The following is a 21,759-nucleotide window of genomic DNA, read 5'->3' on the forward strand; positions in this document are numbered from 1 at the left end:
TCGATACATGTCCAGAAACATTATAAAAACAATTGCTGCTATATAGTATGCACGAAATGCGAAGTAACTTGTTTCACTTCACCATGAATTTTAATGACAATGAGTTTTCCAGAGGAAAGAACTCTCAGCACGGCACCTCCAAAAAGTTGCTCCTGCTAGCCTTCAGTCTAGTTTTCCTCACTATAATCCCTCTCTACCTGTTTTCAACTTCACATTCTCCACTTTCATCTCCTAAGATTGATGTCAGTGATTTGAGAAACATAGGAATGGTGAAGGAATGTGACATCTTTAGTGGAAAATGGATTCCTTATCCTAAAGGGCCTTACTACACTGATGCAACTTGTAGCCTAATCATCGACCAGCACAATTGCGTAAAGTCTGGGAGACCTGATACAGAGTTCATGAAATGGAGGTGGAGACCAGACGAATGTGAGCTACCGTTCTTTAATGCAAAGCTGTTCTTGGAACTTGTTAGAGGGAAGAAGATGGCCTTCGTCGGAGACTCCGTAGGTAGGAACCAAATGCAATCAATGCTGTGTCTCTTAGCCAGTGTAAGTGCTCAATCACTGCTCATAGCATATATCCATAGATAAGGATTGAATCACCAAGAAACTCGAGTTATAAACTCCATGTTGTAATAACTGACACCATTAAACTTAAATATCTTAAAATTAGACCAGAATTTGCTAGGATGTAGTTATTTTATTTACCAGACAATCAGTATCAAGAACTCTACAAGCCAAATTAGAGGCACAAAATTGAGCAGCTTTTCTAATATAAATTTGATTCTTATTCCTGATCTTCATCTTTCAGGTGACCCATCCCGAGGATATTTCTCATAGATATGCAGTAGACACGGCATATTTCAAACGCTGGTTCTACGCTGATTACAGGTTTACCCTGGCGACTCTTTGGTCTCCATTCCTGGTTAAGTCCCGTGATGCAGACCCCAGTGGTCATTCCCTCAACAGCCTGATGAGCCTTTACTTAGACCAAGCTGATGAGGCATGGGCAAGCGAGATTGAAAATTTCGACTATGTGATCATCTCAGCTGGACAATGGTTCTTCCGTCCTCTGATATACTACATGAATGGTCAGGTTGTGGGTTGTCATAACTGCTACATGGACAACATTACTGCTATTACAAAGTACTTCGGCTACAGAATGGCATTTCGAACTGCCTTTAAGACCCTTCAAAGCCTAAAGAACTACAAGGGCATTACATTCTTAAGGACGTTTTCTCCTTCACACTTCGAAAATGGAGCATGGAATGAAGGAGGGAATTGTATCAGGACAATGCCCTTTACAACCGAGGAAAAGAAGCTTGATGGTTATGAGTTGGAACTCTACCTGACACAAGTTGAAGAACTAAGGAAAGCACAGAAAAAAGGGAGGAAGAGGGGCTTGAAATTTGAGCTACTAGCTACAACAGAAGCAATGCTGCTGAGGCCAGATGGGCACCCAAACCATTATGGGCGCTCACCTCATAGCAATGTGACTGTAGCTGATTGTGTTCACTGGTGCTTGCCAGGCCCCATTGACACTTGGAATGAGTTCTTGCTTTATATGATGAGGAGGGAAGCTCGGGGGTCTTTCAATGAGAAGCTACAGAATAATATTTCACGAAAAATATGAATACAATGGTATATTATCAACACCATCCATTTATTATTCTTTGTAATCTTTGTTTCTGTAATTATTTATCATTTACAAGTAAATGAAGTGGTTAAGTTCCCTCACATTACTCAGAAGAATAGTCACACCTATCGGAAAAGCACCTGACCCTGTCAAATAACTGCATTTTGAGAAGCCATGGACCAGCATATTTTGCAAACAATTGAAAAACACAGGCTTCTAAACCTTTTGAGTTTGGTTTTTAACTTATACCCGCTTGTGCTTGTTTGCTGAAAAATAGTTTCATTTTAGAAAGTACATTATGAGAAAAGTGAATTTCTGAAAAGTATTTTTTGATATTTAGTAGTGTAATGGAAAATAAGTTGGAAAACATTTTCCATTGTTTGGTTATGTTATGAAAAATGAGTTGGAAAATAACTTATTAATGTTTTATTTTTTTCAAGTTTATTAAAATAATAAGGAACAAATCTTACAAATTAAAAAGTTGAATGGAAATAAAATTGAAAAAAAAATATAATTTTATAAATTATCTCAGATAAAATAAATAATAATCAAAATAATAGAGATCAAATAAAAAAAATTGAAAGATGAAGAAATTAAAATAATAATAATTAACATTTCATAAATTATTTCAAATAAAATAAATAATAATTAAAAGAATGGGGACCAAATTTGATAGATAAAAAATTTCAATAAAAAATGATAAGGAAAAAAAAATAGCAATTATAAAAATAAGGACCAAAGTTAATATAAAAATTAAATTTTAAGAGATGAATTAAAAAATAAATATTCAAAACAAAATATATATAGCAATCAAAAGTTTGAAGATCAAATTTGATATAATCAGCAAATAATAACATTTCTAAATTTTTCATAACTTCCGGAAAGTGTCTTCTGCCCAAATTTTCTAGGAAAACACTTTCTTGAAAACCAAACCAAATTTTTCTTTGACTGGAAAGTGTTTTCCGTTGATTAACTTTTCTAATGGCAAACAAATACATGAAAGTTTAGAAAGTGATTTCTCGAAAACCACTTTCTGGAAAACAAACACAGCCAAAAGAAAAAACACTTTCCTGAAAACTAAGTCAAATTTTTCTTTGACCGAAAAGTATTTTCTGTTGACTATTTTTTTAAATAACAAATAAATATAAAAGAATTTAAAAAATAATTTCCCATTCAGAAACAAAGATAATCTTAAGAACAGAGTACAAATGAGAAACTAATTTTGCTAGAATCAAGATCTTTATTCCTTGACCCGGACCCCGTTAATCTTCTTCTTCATGTTTTATCCACTGTACTTCACTGATTATGTCTCTACTTGAGATAATGATGAATGTTTTGGAATTGGATGACTGTCATGATTCATGAAGTTCACATCCAACAACGTTTTACATCTCGGAGGTCAATTTCAATTTGAGAACATCAAGAACTCTACGCATCGCAGCTATAATGTTGTTTCCTCCCTGTAATGCCATTATCTCATCCTTTTCCCTCAGTGTTCCACCCCCTGCTCATAACTTTCTTGTCTCTATCCAGGTGTGCTGTACCCTCTCTTTACTAGATAGTTTTATCTCTTGCCCTAACTTTTTTCAACAAGTATATTCCTTAGAGCCACTGACTTCAGCAATTAGCAGAATCATGAACTTGGGAAGTGGTAAACTTCATTGTGTCTATATATATATATATATTGAGTATTAGTCCATACAACCTACAGTATTATATTATTTGTTTCTTTACAAAATTATGATATATACAACGAAATTATCTCACGTTCACCAAAAAAGTTATTTTATGAAGACGACCAACAGTTTCTCTTGATGCTACTCAAAATGAAAGTTTGATTAAGACCACAATGTTCAAGAATAAGATGTACATAACAAAAGCTGACCGCAGAAGCATGAGTCTCTGTTGGTGCTCAGTTCGGCCACCAGTGGAATAAGGTAGCTTGTCAACCATATAGTCTGTAGAAGCAGAACCCTTCTCTGAGGTGCTTCTTCCAAACCGATTCCTGGCGGTATTACCCTCTACATTGCTACTCTCAATCTTCCTCCACAATCCTTTCAACCTTTCTAGCTCCATCTCTTTCAAATGAATTTCACCGACCAGGCCTTCTGCTTGTGCCTACAAACAAGACAGCATTTAGAAAAGTTGGTGTTTATGCGATGAGATATCCACTCCACATTGATCGAGAAGTCACAAGTAGCAGTCAATTTGTAATGAATTGTAAAATCCACCTGTTTTGCTGCTAGTTGCTCCATTAGACTATGAAGCTGTTTATCCAGTAACTTCTCTCTCTGAGCTGTGGCAAAATTACTTTCATGTCAAATTCCGTTGAGCAAGTGACTTCTTCAAGAGAGGGAATTTTTCAACTAAATACTGGTTATAAAGGTTTTCTTGTTACTGGTTACAACAAGGTATATGTTTAACCATTGAAAATTAACAAAACTCTGCTAGGAGAGTTATTGGAAGAAAGACCATTCAACAACCAACTCAAGAGCTCATCATGGAACATCTACTGTAGACAAATAATCTAACCCCACCAGCAGGGTGTAATCCTCCTTGCAGCCTCACATACATAACTCTTTCCCAAGTAACGTAATCCTATTCCAGTGAAAGCCTAGCCTTTAATATATGTTTTCAATGGCTGACACCTGAAAAACAAACTCAAGTTTGTCCCTTTGACAACCTTCCAGAAAGCAAGGAAAGAAATGTAAACTAAAATCTAATCTCAGTTCCCTCTTTACTTTGACCCACCCAAAAAACAAAAAGAAAAAGAAAAAAAATGAAGAAACTCAAACTTTATGAAGATTGATAATATTAGAAACCTGGAGTAGGCTGCTTCAGCTCATTCTCTTGAACTTGCACCCACCTTTTCTCTAAATCTTGAACAATTTCTTCCATTGAACTCTGAGAGAATTAGGCAGATTTTCAAGACCATATAATAAAAGGAGCCGGGTTGAGGAAGAAAGCTTGAAAGAGGCAAAGAAAAGCAAATCTACCAATTCTTTTTTCTTGTTATCCAACTTCTCTAATATAGCAGACTTCTCAGCTTCTGCATCTGGTCCAGCTTCAGCTGTCGTTTCAGATACAACAACTGATTCAACAGACTTTCCACTTTGCCTGGCATCCAATGCAGTTTCTGCATTTTCCAGCTCCTCCATCAAAGTTTGCTCAGTCTCATCCATTTCCTAACATTAATTCATAAAAACAAACATCAAATTGTACAGCGAATATAGGAAGAGATTATTGCTTACAGAAATATCCTAGGACTCCTATAAGATATGTGGTTATGACAGTGACTGAAGCAATGACAGGAAAAAAAAAACACGTTACTGATCAGAGTAGCATTAGATGTGGAAGTAAAGCCTGACCTGTAGCTTCTGAAGAAGTAAATCTGTTTCCTGCATTCGCTCCTGTAGTTTACTTTCACAATTTAATATAGCCTTTTCATATGCAGCATTTTCTTCCTGGAGGGTCACCTTTCTTAATTGGGCCTGTCACAAAAATAGATTTCAAGTACTGCTAGGTGAAAAGGAGATTCCAAGAACCAGTAGGTGAAAAGACAATCATCATATAATGTTAATTTAATAGAAATAAGATCAGCCTTCAGACCAGAACTCGTCCATGTTCCCAGAAATGAATTGGAAGTCACGGACTCACCATCACAAATTAACATTACACTAAAAAGGAAATTTCTTTTTTAAATTTTATATTGCTTCTACATAGATTGGTCTTGTCAAGTGGAAATCATAGAGGTAACAAATAGAATTGATAAAAGTTGCAAACTCTCTGTGTTTTTTTAGTCAAATCAAGTTTCGTCTAGGTAAATTTGATATGTTATGAGTTTACGCTAGTTGTTTAAAAAAAAACACTCCCAAGAATGATCCTGGCACCTCGAATCCATACCCGCATTGGAGAGCAGGAGAACAGAATTAGTGTGTCCCTATGTAGACTCCCCAACCCCCCAAACAAAGTACAAAGATCGATCACCTATTTCTTTACAAAGTAAATGTAACAAAATCTCTTTAAACTGTCGTATAAATCATAAATTCATATAATCCAAAACAACTATATCGAAAATCTTAGGCATATAAGATTCAAAACCTTCACTTGAAGAGATCGATAGCAATACATAAGCAAATATACAATAACCCCTAAGCATTGCAAATTGCAATACAATGAGAAACACCTGAGCATGATCATATTTGTACCACAAATTTCTATATCTATCAAAAGAACAATCCATAAAAACTAAAACCAATGTTAATATCCCAAATGAGAAAAACAAGTAAAAATCTAACCTAAGACGTAAAAGCAAGACAAAAACACCAACAGATAATTTTTGCAAACCATAATTCAAAAACCTCAGATATCAAAACCCATTGCTTCAACCATATCCAAAAACACAAAAGACCCAGATGCCAAAACCCAGAAACACAAACTAAAAACCACACAACTCAACAACAAACCCATCACAAACAACCAAAAAACAACAACAGCCCGGATACCAATAAACCCTAAATTACCCAAATGATTGCATCTTTACCTGCTCTTTAGTGGCAGAATGAGCATTCAACTGGAGAGCAAGAGCAGCATTGGAGGCAAGAGAATGAGCAAGAATGTGAGGTAGACGTTGAGAGATATCAGGTGAAGGCAATCTAAGCCGTAGACCCTGGATCGAACGGCTCAAAGATGAAGCCTTTGAATCTAATTCTTGAACATACTTTTGTTGATCTTCAGTTAACACAATTGGGATTCTATCTTCTGATAATTCATGGTTGTTTCCATGGGCTCCTACTACATCTGCTGCCCACGCCAGCAATCCCGCCATGTCTGTATTCCTGTATAAAAATCACTTAAAAACTGTAATGTCTCAGCAAAAAGAAAATACTGGAAATTGAAGAACAAGAAGGGAGGAGGAGATTGGCGTGGGCTGATTTTAGGTAGACAAAGCTAAATGGCTTATGAACCTAGATTTTCATTTTTTATGGGGATTTAGTAAAAACTGAGGAATAATTTGGCTCGACCCGATGATTTCATCCATCCATAATTAAGCTGAGCTTCAAAAAAAAAAAAAATAAGTTTAAAATTATCAAAAACCCGAGTTAATGCATGTTTCAGTTAGCTTAAGAAAAAACTAGTCAAAACACATTTATCATTTTTCTTTTTCTTTTAAATAGTATCATATTGATTTTTTTATAAAATAAAATAATTTGGTTAGCTTAGATTAACTCGAGTCAACCTACTCGATCCATAACCTGATCATTGTCTCTAATTGACTCTTTAGTAGGGCTTATAAACAATTGAAAAAACCTAGAAGACCTGATCTCAATAATTAAAATGTTGATTGATAAAATAAAAATAAAATAAAGGATAAAAAAATAGTAATTAAGAGAATAAAAACCTCATTTAAAAATAAAAATTGAGATAACAAAAAAAAATCTTGAATTGAAGGATAAAATTAAAAAAAAATCAAATTAACAAATGAATTTAAAAAAAAATAAAGAATACCAATTTTCCATGAACTCAATGATTTTGGATGAAATTTTTAAAAAAAATAATGAAAGATAACTGAAACCAACCCGATTCAACCCTTAGAATTGTATAACATGTATCATGAGACCGAATCACAACATAAAAGTCTAATCTGAAAAAATAGCAATATAAAATTCATAATCAACCAAAATATTTAGGGATAAACTTGAAAAAATAAATTAAAAAAATAAAGTGATTTAAAAAATGTAAATTTAAAAAGAAAAAGAACTAAATTTGACACAAAAATAAAATCATATCAAATCGTAAGGGATGAAATTGAAAAATAATGTCAATCTAGAAAAGAATAAGAATAACTAAAAATAATAATCCAAAAAATAAGGATCATATTTGATATAAAAATAAAATGTCAATGGATGAAATTCAAAGACAAATCAATTCAATAAAGAATTCAAGACCAAATACATCACAATTAAAAAAAAATAAAGGTCAAATCTAATATAAAAACCAAGTGCAAAGGGATGATTTTGAAAAAAAATAATTTGATAAATAATTCAAGACCAGATACACTACAATTAAAAAAAAAACAAATACCAAATAAGACATAAAAATCAATTGTGAAGGAATTAAATTGAAAAAAAAATTCAATAAATGATTCAAAGCCAAATATATTACAATCAAAAGAATGAGGATCTAATCTAACTTAACAAACAAAGAACCAGACTTTCTTTTCTTTTGCAACAGGCAGCATGATTTTTTAGAATGAGAGAGGGAGGGAAAACCCACTAGCCGGAGCTCCTCCGCATGCTGCCTAGGCACATGTGCCTCGCCACCATGCTTAGGGTGGCAAGTCGCTTCGAACGCTGCCCCGGAAGCGATGTTCGGTGTTATTTTGGCACCACACACGCCATCTCATTGATGCGGGTGACGCCCATTTGTTGGTTGTACCTAGCACACGCCAACCATTTTTTAATTTAAATAATAATTTATATACATAAAAATATTTAATTACCCTGATCCCACATAACATCTACAACAAAACCATGTTAAGATGATGAAAATACCTTTACATGTAGCCTTATTTTTTTCAAAATCCAAGGTTAATCTCGTATTTTCACTGTTTTATATATATATAAAAAAAAAGGATGGAGAAGCCTCTCAATACATGTATAGTTTTTTCTCTTCTAAAGACATGGTTGTAACTTCACTATTTAATTTTTTTTTTTAAAGACAAATCTCTCACCCAAAAGCTAAAAACTTTTACCCTGAAGGGCAAATTCGTATTTATATTGTAGCAAAAAAAAAATAAACAAACTATTTTGTTCTCAATCATTCTTTCAATGGCAAATATATTCCATGAAAAAGATAATTATACACCCAATTGCATGCTATGCTAGTTTTTTTAGCAAGGACAATTTAATCTTTACACTGTTTTAATCCACGATGATCTATGTCTTAGTAAATAGTGAAAGATAGAGTTGATTTAGTTTGTTTTTGTAATCTCTTCCTATATTTTATCAAAATTACTCTTTATTTTTCTTTTTTGCATCTCCATGCATAATAAGAAGTTTACATGAAATCTTCACGCTTACAATTAAATGATTCAACATCTTGTAATAGTGTCTACACATTATATTAGTTTAAAATAATTCAGAATTAGAATCAACAAATGTGTTAAAAAACAGCATACTACTATATTGTAATCAACACACGTGATAGCATGTTTAAATCCAGGAAAGAAGTTGTGTCAACAACACAGTATGATTCAGGAGCAGTTTTAACTAGAAAAAAAATCATGGTTTTGATGATTTTGTTAACCAGCCATTCCATGCTTTGATTGGCATTATGATCATTGAAACATGTTGATAAGTGTGTTGATTATAGGGTAAATTAATCCAATAAATCTTGGAAAATTCAACCAACTCCTGATTTAAGGTCCTAGCCTATTTAAACTGTGCCATCTTATGTGACACGACCAAAAAGGGTTCGAAGGCATACGAGCCATCAACGAATGCAGGCAGGGGTAGACCCGCAGATAGTACCCTCAAACCTAGAAATCCTAGTTTCGACCCTGCGTGCAGGTGTTAACTAACCTTATTCATGTTGGTGTAGTTTGTAAATGAATAAAGAAAAGATGTTTATCCCACATTGGAAAGAAACACTCCCCCCTAATGTTTCTAAGTGTGGGTTTCTATTGTGTAGTAAATTAAGTCATGGTGGACAAACTCTCCTATTTGGCTTCCTAATGTTATTATATGGATATTTATAATATCAAAAGATAGCATTTGGAACATGGAACTTGGAACTTAATATGAACAGTTATATTGTTTCATGAATAGTCATATTATTTGATGAACAATCATATTATTTCATCAACAATCATATTCTTTGAAGAACAACCATAGTGTTTCATCAATAGTCATATTGTTTGATGAACAGTCATACTGTTTCATCGTTATGTTTGAAGTCTATAAAAGCATGTTACTATACAGAAAAGAAATAACAACAAAAAGACATATTCTTTTCTTGGTCTTATCTTCTCATTCTTTTAGAAGTTTAGAGGGCTTAGTTGTATCCTGGAGGTGTTGTCTCTATGTGGGACAAATAAACACCTTAAAGATAGTGTTTTCACGCCTCTAAGCCAACTTCATATTTGTTTCCATCCTAAATTTTCCTAACAATTTTAAGGTGTTTACTTTGATGGAGACAAATATGAATTATAGCGTCAAAGTTGCTAAGGATGTCAAAATTCAACTAGATCGGTTTGATGGTATGAATTACATAAGATGGATGGACAAGATGATATTTATGCTTACTTTATTAAAGATTTACTACATTCTTGATCCGAATCTATCTACACTACCTGAACTACAAGAAGATGAATCTGCCATTATTAAGACTGCAAAAGTAAAACGTGAAGAAGATGAAGTGCTTTGTCGAGGGCATATACCGAATACTTTGGCCAGTCATCTTTATGACATCTTCTCCAAATTAAAGTCGCCAAAAGAAATTTGGGCTGCCTTGGAGACACACTACAAGCAGGAAAAATCATATTCTGATTGTTTTCTTACTTTAAAATTTTTTGAGTATGAGATTACTGATAATAAGCCAATCATGGATCAAGTCCATGAAATTCAAATGCTGATTTCAAAACTTAGTGATTTGGATATCAAAGTTTCTGATTCACTTCAAGTGGAGGTTGTTTTATCAAAACTTCCTCCATCCTAGAATGAATATAGGAAGAAGATGTTGCATTCTACAAACAATTATACCTTTGAACAGTTTCAAACACACTTGTAAATTGAGGTTCAATCTCGTATGCGTGAATTGCAAACAACAAATTCTAAAGTGAATTTGGTTACTGAAACTGGTTTGACAATGACTCAAAACAATCTGAAACAAATTCAAGAAGAAACAATATGCTAATAAGAAGCATAGAGTTTGTTTCCATTATGGAAATAAATTGCATTATATAAAAGAGTGTAGATTCAAGAATTTCAACAAGAAAGGTGGTTCTTTCAATGTGAATATGGTTGAAAAAGATGAATTCAAGGAGTTAGTTGCCATGGTTTCAAACATTCAAATTAGAATGATTACTGAATTAAATATGACAACTAATGTTGTAAAGACTTCAGATTAGTGGTTGAATTCTGGTGCAACAGTTCATGTTTGTAACAACAAAGCATGGTTCAAGACTTATGAAGAATTCAAAAACCTGAAGAGGTCTTAATGGGCAACCATAATTCTGCTAAAGTCTTGGGGAAATGAACTATTGAGTTGTACTTTACTTTTGGACAAAAATTGTCTTTACTCAATATGTTTCATGTTCCTGAAATTAGGAAAAACCTTGTATCTGCTAGTCTCTTGAGCAAGAAAGGGTTCAAGATTGTTTTGGAGTTTGATAAGGTTATTGTAACTAAGAGTGGGATGTTTGTGGGAAAGGGTTATTCCTGTGATGGCATGTTTAAGTTCAATCTTAATGAAATCAATGTTATTTCTGCTTGTATAGTTGAATATACTTCTCCTCTTTGGCATGCAAGATTATGACATCTAAATTATAGATATTTGAAATATATGTGTAAGCATGGTTATATTTCATATCAACACAATAATAAAAACAAATGTGAAGAATGTATTCAAGCAAAGATAACAAAAAAGCCTTTTCCTACAGTAAAAAGGAATTCTTAATTACTTAAGTTGGTCAATTTTGATATATGTGAAATAAATGGTATGTTAACAAGGGGTGAGAAAAGATATTTCATAACTTTCATTGATGATTATTCTCGTTTTACCTATGTTTACTTGTTAAAAACTAAAGATGAAGCCTTTGGAAAATTCAAGGAATTCAAGAAAATGGTAGAAAATCAAAAGGAAATGCAAATTAAAGTTCTTAGAAGTGATAGAGGTGGAGAATACTTTTCTAAGGAGTTTTCTACATTTTGTGAGAAAAATAGAATAATCCATCAAATGACAGCACCCTATACACCACAACATAATGGACTTGTTGAAAGGAAAAATAGGACCTTAGTGGATATGGTCAATGCCATGCTTTTGAATGTTAAATCTCCAAATAATTGATGGCTTACTTACTGCATGTCACATTCATAATAGAGTACCATCTAAAATATCAAATGTTTCTCCCTATGAAGCATGGAACGGTAGAAAACCAAATCTAAATTATTTTAAAGTGTGAAAGTGTGTAGCTTTTTATAAAAGTTTCGATCCTCAAAGAGCAAAATTAGAACCTAGAGGTCTTAAGAGTGTTTTTGTTTGTTATGCACAAAATTCAAAAGTTTATAGACTTTTGGATTTAGAAACTAATGTGATTGTTGAATCTATACATGTTGAATTTATCGAATATAAATTCATAAGTGATTCAAAGGTGCAAGAACCAAATCTAAAAGTAATGACTCCTAGCTCAACGTTAAGTGAAAAACATAAAAACTTAGAAGTAATAAGTTCTAGTGAACCTAGAAGAAATCAAAGAGTTAAAAAGGAAAAACATATAGATACAGATTTTATTTCTACTTATTCAATTGTATTTTTAGTGGAAAGTGATAGAAATACAATATTAAAAAAGACACCTATGATCCTAAATATAGAAGATGATCCAAAGACATCCGGTCAAGTTATGTCTTCTAGGAATGTTGCTTTTTGGAAAGAAGAGGTAAATGATGAAATGGATTTAATATTGTCTAACAATACTTGGGTCCTAGTAGATTTACCTTCAGGTTCTAAGCCAATAGGATGTAAGTGGGTGTTTAGAAGAAAATACAATACCGATAGTTCCATACAAACCTTTAAGGCAAGATTGGTTGCCAAAGGTTTTACTTAAAAGGAGGGGGTTGATTATTTTGATACTTATTCTCCAGTGGCAAGAATTACATCAATTAGAGTGTTATTTGCATTAGCATTAATTTATAAATTGTATGTTCATCAAATGGATGTAAAGACAACTTTTTTAAATGGAAATTTAAAAGAAAAGGTGTATATGGAGCAACCTGAGAGTCCGTAAATTAGTAAATTCCTTTTATGGTTTAAAACAAGCTTTGTAACAATGGCATGAAAAGTTTAACAAAGCAATTTTGTTGAATGGTTTTCATCACAATGGTGATGATAAGTGTATGTATTCCAAATTTACAAAAAATTTTGGTGTGATTATTTGTCTCTATGTAGATGACATGTTAATATTTAGCACCAATATTATTCAAATAGTTGAAACTAAAAGGTATCTCACTTCTATCTTTAAAATGAAAGATCTTGGTGAAGTAGATATATTTTAGGTATCAAAGTTAAGAAACATAGTAATGGCTATGCACTTAATTAGTCACATTATATTGAGAAAATACTTGATAAGTTTAAGCATCTCAATATAAAGGAGACTAATACTCTATTTGACTCTAACATGAAGTTAAATGATTAGTGTGATAAAGCGGTAGCATAACTAGAATATGCTAGTGCCATTGGAAGTCTTATGTATGCTATGCATTGTACAGGACCATATATAACTTTTTTATATATATAAGTTATCAAGATATACAAGTAAGCCAAATACAGATCATTGGAAGGTTATTGCAAGAGTCTTTGGTTACCTAAAAAGAACGATCGATTTAGGCTTGTTTTATTCTGATTTTCCAGCTGTGATGAAAGGATATAGCAATGTAAGTTGGATGACTAGTTCAAGTGATAATAAGTCCATATCAGGATGGATTTTCTCATTTGAAAGAGGTGAAATATCTTGGGCATTTAAGAATCAAACATGCATATCTCATTCTACCATGGAATCATATTTATTGTTATAGCTGCCACAGGTAAAAAAGCAGAATGGCCAAGAAATATGTTGTTTGATATTAAGTTGTGGCCACAACCTATGTCAGCTATTTCTTTATATTGCGATAGTGAAGCAACTATGTCTCGAGCTTATAGTAATATTTACAATGGTAAGTCAAGACATATAAGCATTCGACATGGATATATTCGAGAGTTGATTAAAAATGGTGTAATTACAATTGTCTATGTGAAGTGAATAATTTAGCGGGTCCGCTCACAAAAAGACTATCTAGAGACATGGTACAAAAAACAACTAATGGAATAGGAACCCAACTTCAGATTAGCAAGAAGTTTATCTCTTAGTTTAATGGATAATAACAAGTTACTATTTTGTATCTGTTTGACACTGATAATTAATTTCAGTCCCTATTCTGATAGTATTCAGTGTGTTTTATTACGAAAAGTAGGATGAGCGTGGGCTCTGTTAGTACTTAAAAGTGTATTTTTATCAAGGTTTTATATCATCATTTTGCACTTGAAGTATCAATAACTTCTTAACTAGAGCATGTTTTATAATAACAAGTCTGATAATATAAGATAGCTTTAATTTATGGTAAATGCTCATTTTAAATGCAGGCATATCTCACAATTCAAAGGACTGATTGATGTGATTAACTATTGAAAGTGAAAGGACAAAGAAAATGCGAAGCTTAGAAAGGAGATACCGATTCAATTCAAATTGAAACACTGTTAAGTTATTGGGTCATATCTGGAGCTGTAGATCTTGGATTTCAGTTTAATTTATATCGATAGAAAGATAAGAAATAGGCCTACAATGTTCATGAATAGTGGAAGACCCAAATCTGTCGTTTTCAAATCCAAAGTTTGGCCACAAAAGAGAAGTCAGAATCTATCTTGCAATCCAGCCCAAACACTGCTCAGAATTTTACCCATATCTGGAGTTCTAGAAAGCCAATGACGTGAAATTTGGTGGTGGAAAGATAAGATGATTGCTAACAACTTTCATGAGGAACACTTTGTCAAATTCTGATTGCATCAATGTCAATTTATCCAGCCAAAATGTTTGAGTGTTGTTGTCCACCAAGTCCACTAAATCAATAGTTGGCCACTACATCAATAATCAATTACCAAATGAATAGTTCTGAATTTTAGCTTATAAAAGGAGGCATTTGCCATTCATTTAGGAATCTTAGTTCTTCATATCAAGATCATGTTTTTACTCTCTCTTTATATTTTTGTAATACTTAAGTTTTGCTTTCATTAATCTCTTATTCATGCTTTTCATTTCCTTTACTATACTTAGTTAACTTATATCATGTTTATGTTCTTATATTATTTATTTATGTTTTTCTTCTTTATAATGTCTAGCTAAGTTAATTATGTCAAGGTGAAAAGATTTCACTAATGGTGTTAGGATAAGTATAATATAGATAAGTATAATATAAACTCAACATGGACTTTAATGTTTATATCCAAGAAAGTTTGCTATTAACATGTCTTATCATTTTTATCTTATTAATTCTTAATATCTTACTTGTTAAATGGTTAATCTAGATTTGTGTTGTATAACACTTGGTACATCCCTTGATCCTTCATAGTCTTCGACCGACATCGTTATTATGAGAGGAATTTGATTTGTTGTCAACATAAGTTAGCATCATGAATACCTAATAAAATTTATAAGTATGATGTTACGTAAATAAGATGATTAGTATGATTATGTTGATAATTTATAAAGAGTTCATACTTTACTTATCTCTAATACTATTAGTGGATCCTCTAACCTTGACATTTGTTTTTATCATTGTTTAATCTTCACATTTATTTTACATCTCAAAGTTATCTTTAACTCATCATCACCATCATTGTTGTTATTGTTGTTGTTATTTATAATTTATATAGTTTACCTCCCTGTAGTTCAACCCCGGTCTTGCTGGGTTATTTATTACTTTGACACTCCTGCACTTGGGATAAGACATCAACTCTTTGATCGTGTCAGGCTCTTCATGAAATTTAAAGTTCGTGTCTAATGTAATAGAGACATGTATAATTCCACCTATATGATTATAAAAATGGTGCCACTTTTGACAAGAGTTAGGGTTTTCTCTTGTAAATATTCCTGAAAAAAAATTATGATTTTAACGCATGGCCATAATAGTGCTAAATAGTTGTAAACCTCTTTGAGAGTTTGGATAGTATTATGTGTGTAGTATCTTTTATTCTACAATAAAAGTTTTGGTTTAATCTGCGGACACCAATACCTTTAGTAGGATTTAAGTTTTAACACTAATTGAAGGTTTAAATTGCAAAATACTTTCTTGTAAGCATAATTCTATCAAGTGAAAAGACCTTCATTACAAACTAGTGGGGGATTGTTGGTGTAGTTTATAAATAAATAAAGAAAAGATGTTTATCCCACATTGAAAAGAAACACCCCCCTAATGTTTCTAAGTGTGGGTTTCTATTATGTAGTAAATTAAGTCATGGTGGACAAACTCTCCTATTTGGCTTCCTAATGTTATTATATGGATATTTATAATATCAAAAGATAGCATTTAGAACTTGGAACTTAATATGAACAGTTATACTGTTTCATGAATAGTCATATTATTTGATGAACAATCATATTATTTCATCAACAATCATATTATTTGATGAACAACCATAGTGATTCATCAATAGTCATATTGTTTGATGAACAGTCATATTATTTCATTGTTATGTTTGAAGTCTATAAAAGCATGTTACTATACAGAAAAGAAATAACAACAAAAAAACATATTCTTTTCTTGGTCTTATCTTCTCATTCTTTTAGAGGTTTAGAGGGCTTAGTTGTATCCTAAAGGTGTTGTCTCTGTGTGGGAGAAATAAACACCTTAAAGATAGTATTTTCACGCCTCTAAGCCAACTCCATATTTGTTTCCATCCTAAATTTTCCTAACAGTTCAACCATCATATTCATGTTGCTCATCTCTATCCAAGCTGACATGAACTATCTTTGCTTTTCAAGAAAAAAAAAAAGAAGAAGAAAACCCTATCCTGAACTGCTATCTGACAGTAACAGAGACCCCAACTTGGCCATACAGCAGCTTCAAACGAAGTGTAATTAACATGGAGGGGTATTTCCATTGCGATTAAAATCTGGTGGTTGAACATTACTTATGTCTCATAATTGATTAACATTTGTTGTGGTTTTCCTCATCAAATATTTGTTTGTCTTTGTTCGTGATGTCTTAGTTTTGACCAACCTGGTTTTTGCTATTTACTTTGTTATTGTTATGTTATGTTATAAACATGTTCTTATTAAATTGATGGATTTTTTTATTCATGTGGGGTGTCCGGACCAGCTTGCGCATACCTCGACTAATCCCTATGGGCCCTGAAGTTAACGACTAAGTAAGCCTCAAGTGACAATCAACTACCTTACTTGCTTGTGCATTATATCAAATCATCACAACCAGAAAAATTATTTATACCGATTGAAGATCTTGTCGCTGTGAATGATGTGTTTCTATCTATACAAAAGGAATGTGTAATATTATAATGCGTCGTCCTAATGCAGTCCCAATATAGACTGTGGTGCTTGTTTCTTGGAATTGTCAGCTAAAGCTTTTTGGTATTTGAGAGACATAACAAGCTAGCTACAATGGGTTTAAAGTAGAATGAGGACCTAGTAACATGGGTTACTAACAGCTATCAAAGGCAGCCGCGGTTCTGCGGATGCAACTGGTTTATTGTCGTTATTGGCTGCTAGTTTTATGGCCATTATAGTGATTTCTTTCTTAGTTGAAGCATTTAGGCTGGGTTTCTTGGTCGCAATTAGCTCTAGCAGCATAGAATCTGACTGAAAATTAAAGTTTGTAAACTAGAATTGCAATAGTACTCTCGGTCCCCCCTGAATCTGATCGAAAAAGTTTAATGCGGCATACTAAATTGTGTCTCAATCATGTTCATAAAGGATTTCACAATTTAAGAGACATCTGGCTTAGCACACATAACATATATCCATGTATATCTAATGAAAAGGATGAAGTATTGATAACCCATGCGAGATACTACAAGCGATGGACCTCAAACATCTCCATGTACCGAGTCAAAAGATGAAGTATAAATTGTGAAACTTTCAAGAAAGCACAGCTTTGACAATTCATGTATGTTGATGGAAAAGAGATTTTGTTTAATGGAAAAAATAAATTTTAACATCAAACATGATCTATGATTAGGATACGGGTGACTGAGACGACGACACCACAAATCCCAAGTTTCACTAGAAACTAAAAGGGCAATCAAACTAGATGCATGCATGGACAAGGCAAATACTCAACAATATTGTCAATAACATCCATGTCTAGTGTCTACACCCCTTCTCGATCACCTTCCTAGCTAGTGCGTTGTTGATCTTGAATCATGTATCCAGCTTGTGAAAATTAAACTAAACATTAATGGTGAAGAAGCTTAGAAACAATCACCGCATGTAGATCAAGTATTGCTTGACAATTTATAATGTTGACACGGATCGATCTGGGCTTGATTTCACCAAGAACTGCATTACTCGAGTCTCGACTCTTCTTATGTTCTTGCATGGCATGTTCAAATGCTGCTCTATTAACAGATTATGACATAATCAAATTTTGTTTAGACATTGCATGTTTGTTTATGTTTTTTAAAAGTGCTTTAAATTTTTTTTATTTTTTTCTTTATTTCAAATTAATATTTTTTGATATTTTTAGATCATTTTGATGTGCTAATGCTAAAAATAATTTTTAAAAATAAAAAATATATATTATTTTGATACATTTATAAATAAAAAATATTTTAAAAAATAACCGAAATTATACTCTCAAACAAATTAAAATCTAAATAATAGGCTAACGTAAACCTTTAATCATTATATAAACACGGTTAAAGGTATATACATAATAATATTGACTCTTTAAGTAAAAAGTCATCTCCTTCGTAATAATAAAAAATAAAATTGTACACGAGGCTTGCAGCTCAGTGGCCATGGCAGGCTTCGCCCTGCCTATGCGTCCTGAGTTCGAGTCCTCGAGTGTACCCGCACTTGAGGGTTTAGCTGCTGTGGTCAATTCGTGTGACTTGTTCCGCCCCCGTCCCGGGTTCGACCCTCTATGTGTACGCCTGTCACCCCCGCGGTGCCTTACATGCTCCTGGGCTTGCAGGATGTCCAGCGGGCCGTGGGGAATAGTCGTGGTGCGCGTAAGCTGGCCCGGACACCCCACGTAAATCAAAAAAAAAAAAAAAAAAATTGTATCTTCTTCATTAAGCTTTGTAAGACACACAACAGTCTTCTAAACTCTTTTCCTGCCTTATCATTGTTAACTTAAACATCAAATTTCCCCTATAAAATGGTCTTGTTTTGCAGGTCTTTCCATTGCCATGCCCATTCTATACATGTAGTCCATCCTTTAATTATGGTAAGGCTTTAATTTTTGTGTCAGGTCTCTACTCCATGGAATTGCCAAGCCCATTCTATACATGTACTCTTGTTAATTAAAAAGAAATTACGATAATTTTTTCAATGTACATATAATATGATACAATTTTTCTAACTAAATAGATTAATATTGCATAAATTGTTTGTATACAACTGGAAAATGATGAAGTAACCTCCCTGTAATTAACAGGAAGAAAAGAAAAGAAAAGAAAAGAAAGAGAATATGAAATACCAAAATAATTACAGAAACTAGACGCAAATATTAAATTGTATAAACTGAAGGAAAGATAAAATATCAAATTTTTCAGAAATTGAAGATAAAATATCACTCAAAAAATTTATATTTGGAATTAAGTTTTATTTTATAAAATCAGCTATGATACCATGTTAAATTAATTCAGATTAACATAAACTAAACACAAATATAAAAGAGGAGGAGGCTGGAATTCTTATTAATCTGTTTATTCTAAAGTGCTTAACTTAATTTATATATAAATAGATTATATATAGATTAAAATGAAATTATTATTCTATTCTTAATAAATAAAATAAAATAAAATATCTTATTTAAGAATAACATGGCTGCTTAACCCTGTGAATCAAGAAACAGCTGTGAGCTTATATGCTGCAAAAAGGCTTTTGATTCTTGAAGAAGATCTATTCTCAATCCAGCCAAGCGAGAGCATTTCAAGTGGAACATGGAATTCTTCAATAGAGCCAGCTTGAGAAAGACATGGAATTTTTCAAGATGTTGCGTGTCGGCATACTATGTATGAGAAGGTCGACATGCCCTTCAACAATTTTAGAAAATCAATTTAGTCCTTATTTTCAAGTCTGTTTTTGCATCAATCCCTTAAAAATTATTACAAGGCCTCCCAAAGTTTTCAAAATATTTCCATAGTATCCCCTAAACCCCGTAATATTTCTAACTTGACCCCCCAATGTTGTCTTTGCTCTCTACAAAATGGACATTAAAGTAACCATCTAGGTGGTGGCCTAGTGGTAAGAGTTTGGGATCAAGAGGTTTGTTTTCTCTGTGGTCTGAGGTTCGAGCTCTATGATTGCTCATATGATGGCCACTGGAGGCTTACATGGTCGTTAACTTCAGGGCCCATGAGATTAGTTGAGGTGCGTGTAAATTAGCCCGAACATCCATATTAAAATAAAAAAAAAAAAATGGACATTAAAGTTGATGCACATGCCTGCCTACAACACAGGAAAACTAGCAATTTTTCTATTCATGAGTTGGATTTGGATTTCTACAGCAAGAAGATAAATGCTACCTCTCCAATTTTGGGTATAATTCGCAAACAATACTGTCATTTCCTGAGCTTGGCTGCAACCTTCGTTGTCATTTCCTGGCAATCTCGTCTTTTCCAAATTCCATGGATGTTATTTCCATTACAAGGAAGCATATTGCATCTCCAGCTACTTTTGACATCTATTTACTTCACTTTTATCTCCAGCATATTCACTTTTACAAGGAAGCATATTTACTTCACATGGCCTAAAGTTGCCCGTGAAGATTCTTCACGCCGACAATTAATCTAGTCAGATAGTGTTATTATCATGGAAAAATAATTCTAATTGTTTTTAAAAATATTTTTTATTTAAAAATATATTAAAATAATATTTTTTTTATTTTAAAAAAAATTATTTTTAACATCAACACATCAAAATAATAGAAAAACATTAAAAAAATATTAATTTAAAATAAAAAAAATAAAAAAATTTAATTCTTTTTAAAAACATTTTTAAAACATAAAAACAAAACTGAACTTATATATAATAACCCTTTTATCATTGAGAATTAATTTACTGTTACAATCATGTTTCATACTATTAAAATAAATTATTGGTTGCATATAATTACATCCATATCAAATAATATTGCTAAAAAAATCTTGAATCTTTTTTTTTTTTGTTTTCAAACTAGTTTTTTGATATTATTGTTTTAATATACTAATATTAAAAATATTTTTTAAATAAAAAATAATATTTAGTTATTAACTGACTTATCATCATCCCCATTTTGCAAGCTTATGAATTAGGATTTCTTTCCTCGACGAAGCTACCTGCTAGTTTATAGGCTATAGCCTCACCAAACACTATTATTTACGTGTATTTAATATTGCAGTAGCTGTTATGGTTATAGTTTGAAAAAAAGCTGTTTTATAAAAAATATTTTTAATTAAAATTAGTTTGAAAAAAATATATATTTGGTTAAAATTATGATTGAAATTGAGATTGAACAAAAAATAGTTTAATGTGTTTGATTAAGAATGCCTTTGAAATTAAGGTTATAAAATAATTTTAAAATATATATATATATATATATATATATATATATATATATTAATATTTATGGTTTTTACTTTAAATATTGTGAATTTAACTATTGCTATTACATCATGAAATAAATCATACTTTATATATATAAAAAATTTTATTGTTCAATTAAACTATCTACAATTCCATTACATACAAAATTCATCCGACAAGAACTATAATTTTCATAATTTTTTGAGCGTGCAATAAAATTAGATAAAATACTATCAGGAATAAAATTGAGATTACAATACGATTTAATTTAAATCACCTTAAACTAATTTTTTTAAAAAACAAAAAAAATATTATTCACGTTCACGTGAACAGTGCGAGTGAAATCAATTAACTGCACTGGTTTTTTGAAAAAAAAAACTCTATTCACGTGAACAGTCCGAGTGAATTAAGCGCGCAATAACATCAGGTAAAATATAATCAGGAACAAAATTGGGATTGCGATCAAATTCTGCAAATGCTACGTCATCAAGCGATTTCTGTCTAATTTATGTAGTGTCATTGAATAATGTTAAACATTAATTTTTCGAATAAAACACAATTAA

At 32.1% G+C, this 21,759-nt stretch overlaps 2 protein-coding genes across 2 annotated transcripts; one reads left to right on the top strand and one right to left on the bottom strand.

Moving 5' to 3' along the window:
* Nucleotides 1-1,739, top strand: LOC133698793 (protein trichome birefringence-like 19). Its single transcript, XM_062121860.1, has 2 exons — nt 1-551; nt 814-1,739. Exons 1-2 carry the CDS (start codon nt 48-50, stop codon nt 1,633-1,635), a joined length of 1,326 nt encoding a protein of 441 aa, XP_061977844.1. The 5' UTR covers nt 1-47; the 3' UTR covers nt 1,636-1,739.
* Nucleotides 1,740-3,329: 1,590 nt separating this feature from the next.
* Nucleotides 3,330-6,708, bottom strand: LOC133698644 (uncharacterized). The gene is made up of 6 exons (XM_062121637.1): nt 6,182-6,708; nt 5,007-5,129; nt 4,635-4,823; nt 4,461-4,542; nt 3,870-3,934; nt 3,330-3,756 (listed from the first exon to the last, which is right to left on the bottom strand). The coding sequence occupies exons 1-6, from the start codon at nt 6,464-6,466 to the stop codon at nt 3,460-3,462; spliced, it is 1,041 nt and encodes a 346-aa protein (XP_061977621.1). The 5' UTR covers nt 6,467-6,708; the 3' UTR covers nt 3,330-3,459.
* Nucleotides 6,709-21,759: the final 15,051 nt, after the last annotated feature.

Source organism: Populus nigra, chromosome 7 (assembly GCF_951802175.1).
Source record: "Populus nigra chromosome 7, ddPopNigr1.1, whole genome shotgun sequence".
NCBI classification, from domain to species: domain Eukaryota; kingdom Viridiplantae; phylum Streptophyta; class Magnoliopsida; order Malpighiales; family Salicaceae; genus Populus; species Populus nigra.

What these genes read in the sequence shown, in the direction of transcription:
- LOC133698793 (XM_062121860.1), top strand. Translation starts at nt 48, where the DNA reads ATGCACGAAATGCGAAGTAACTTGTTTCACTTCACCATGAATTTTAAT. An exon ending in TGCTGTGTCTCTTAGCCAGT is followed by an intron (nt 552 to 813) that starts GTAAGTGCTCAA and finishes TTCATCTTTCAG; the next exon opens with GTGACCCATCCCGAGGATAT.
- LOC133698644 (XM_062121637.1), bottom strand. Translation starts at nt 6,466, where the DNA reads ATGGCGGGATTGCTGGCGTGGGCAGCAGATGTAGTAGGAGCCCATGGA. An exon ending in ATTCTGCCACTAAAGAGCAG is followed by an intron (nt 5,130 to 6,181) that starts GTAAAGATGCAA and finishes TTTTTGTGACAG; the next exon opens with GCCCAATTAAGAAAGGTGAC. An exon ending in GCTGAAGCAGCCTACTCCAG is followed by an intron (nt 3,935 to 4,460) that starts GTTTCTAATATT and finishes ATTTTGCCACAG; the next exon opens with CTCAGAGAGAGAAGTTACTG.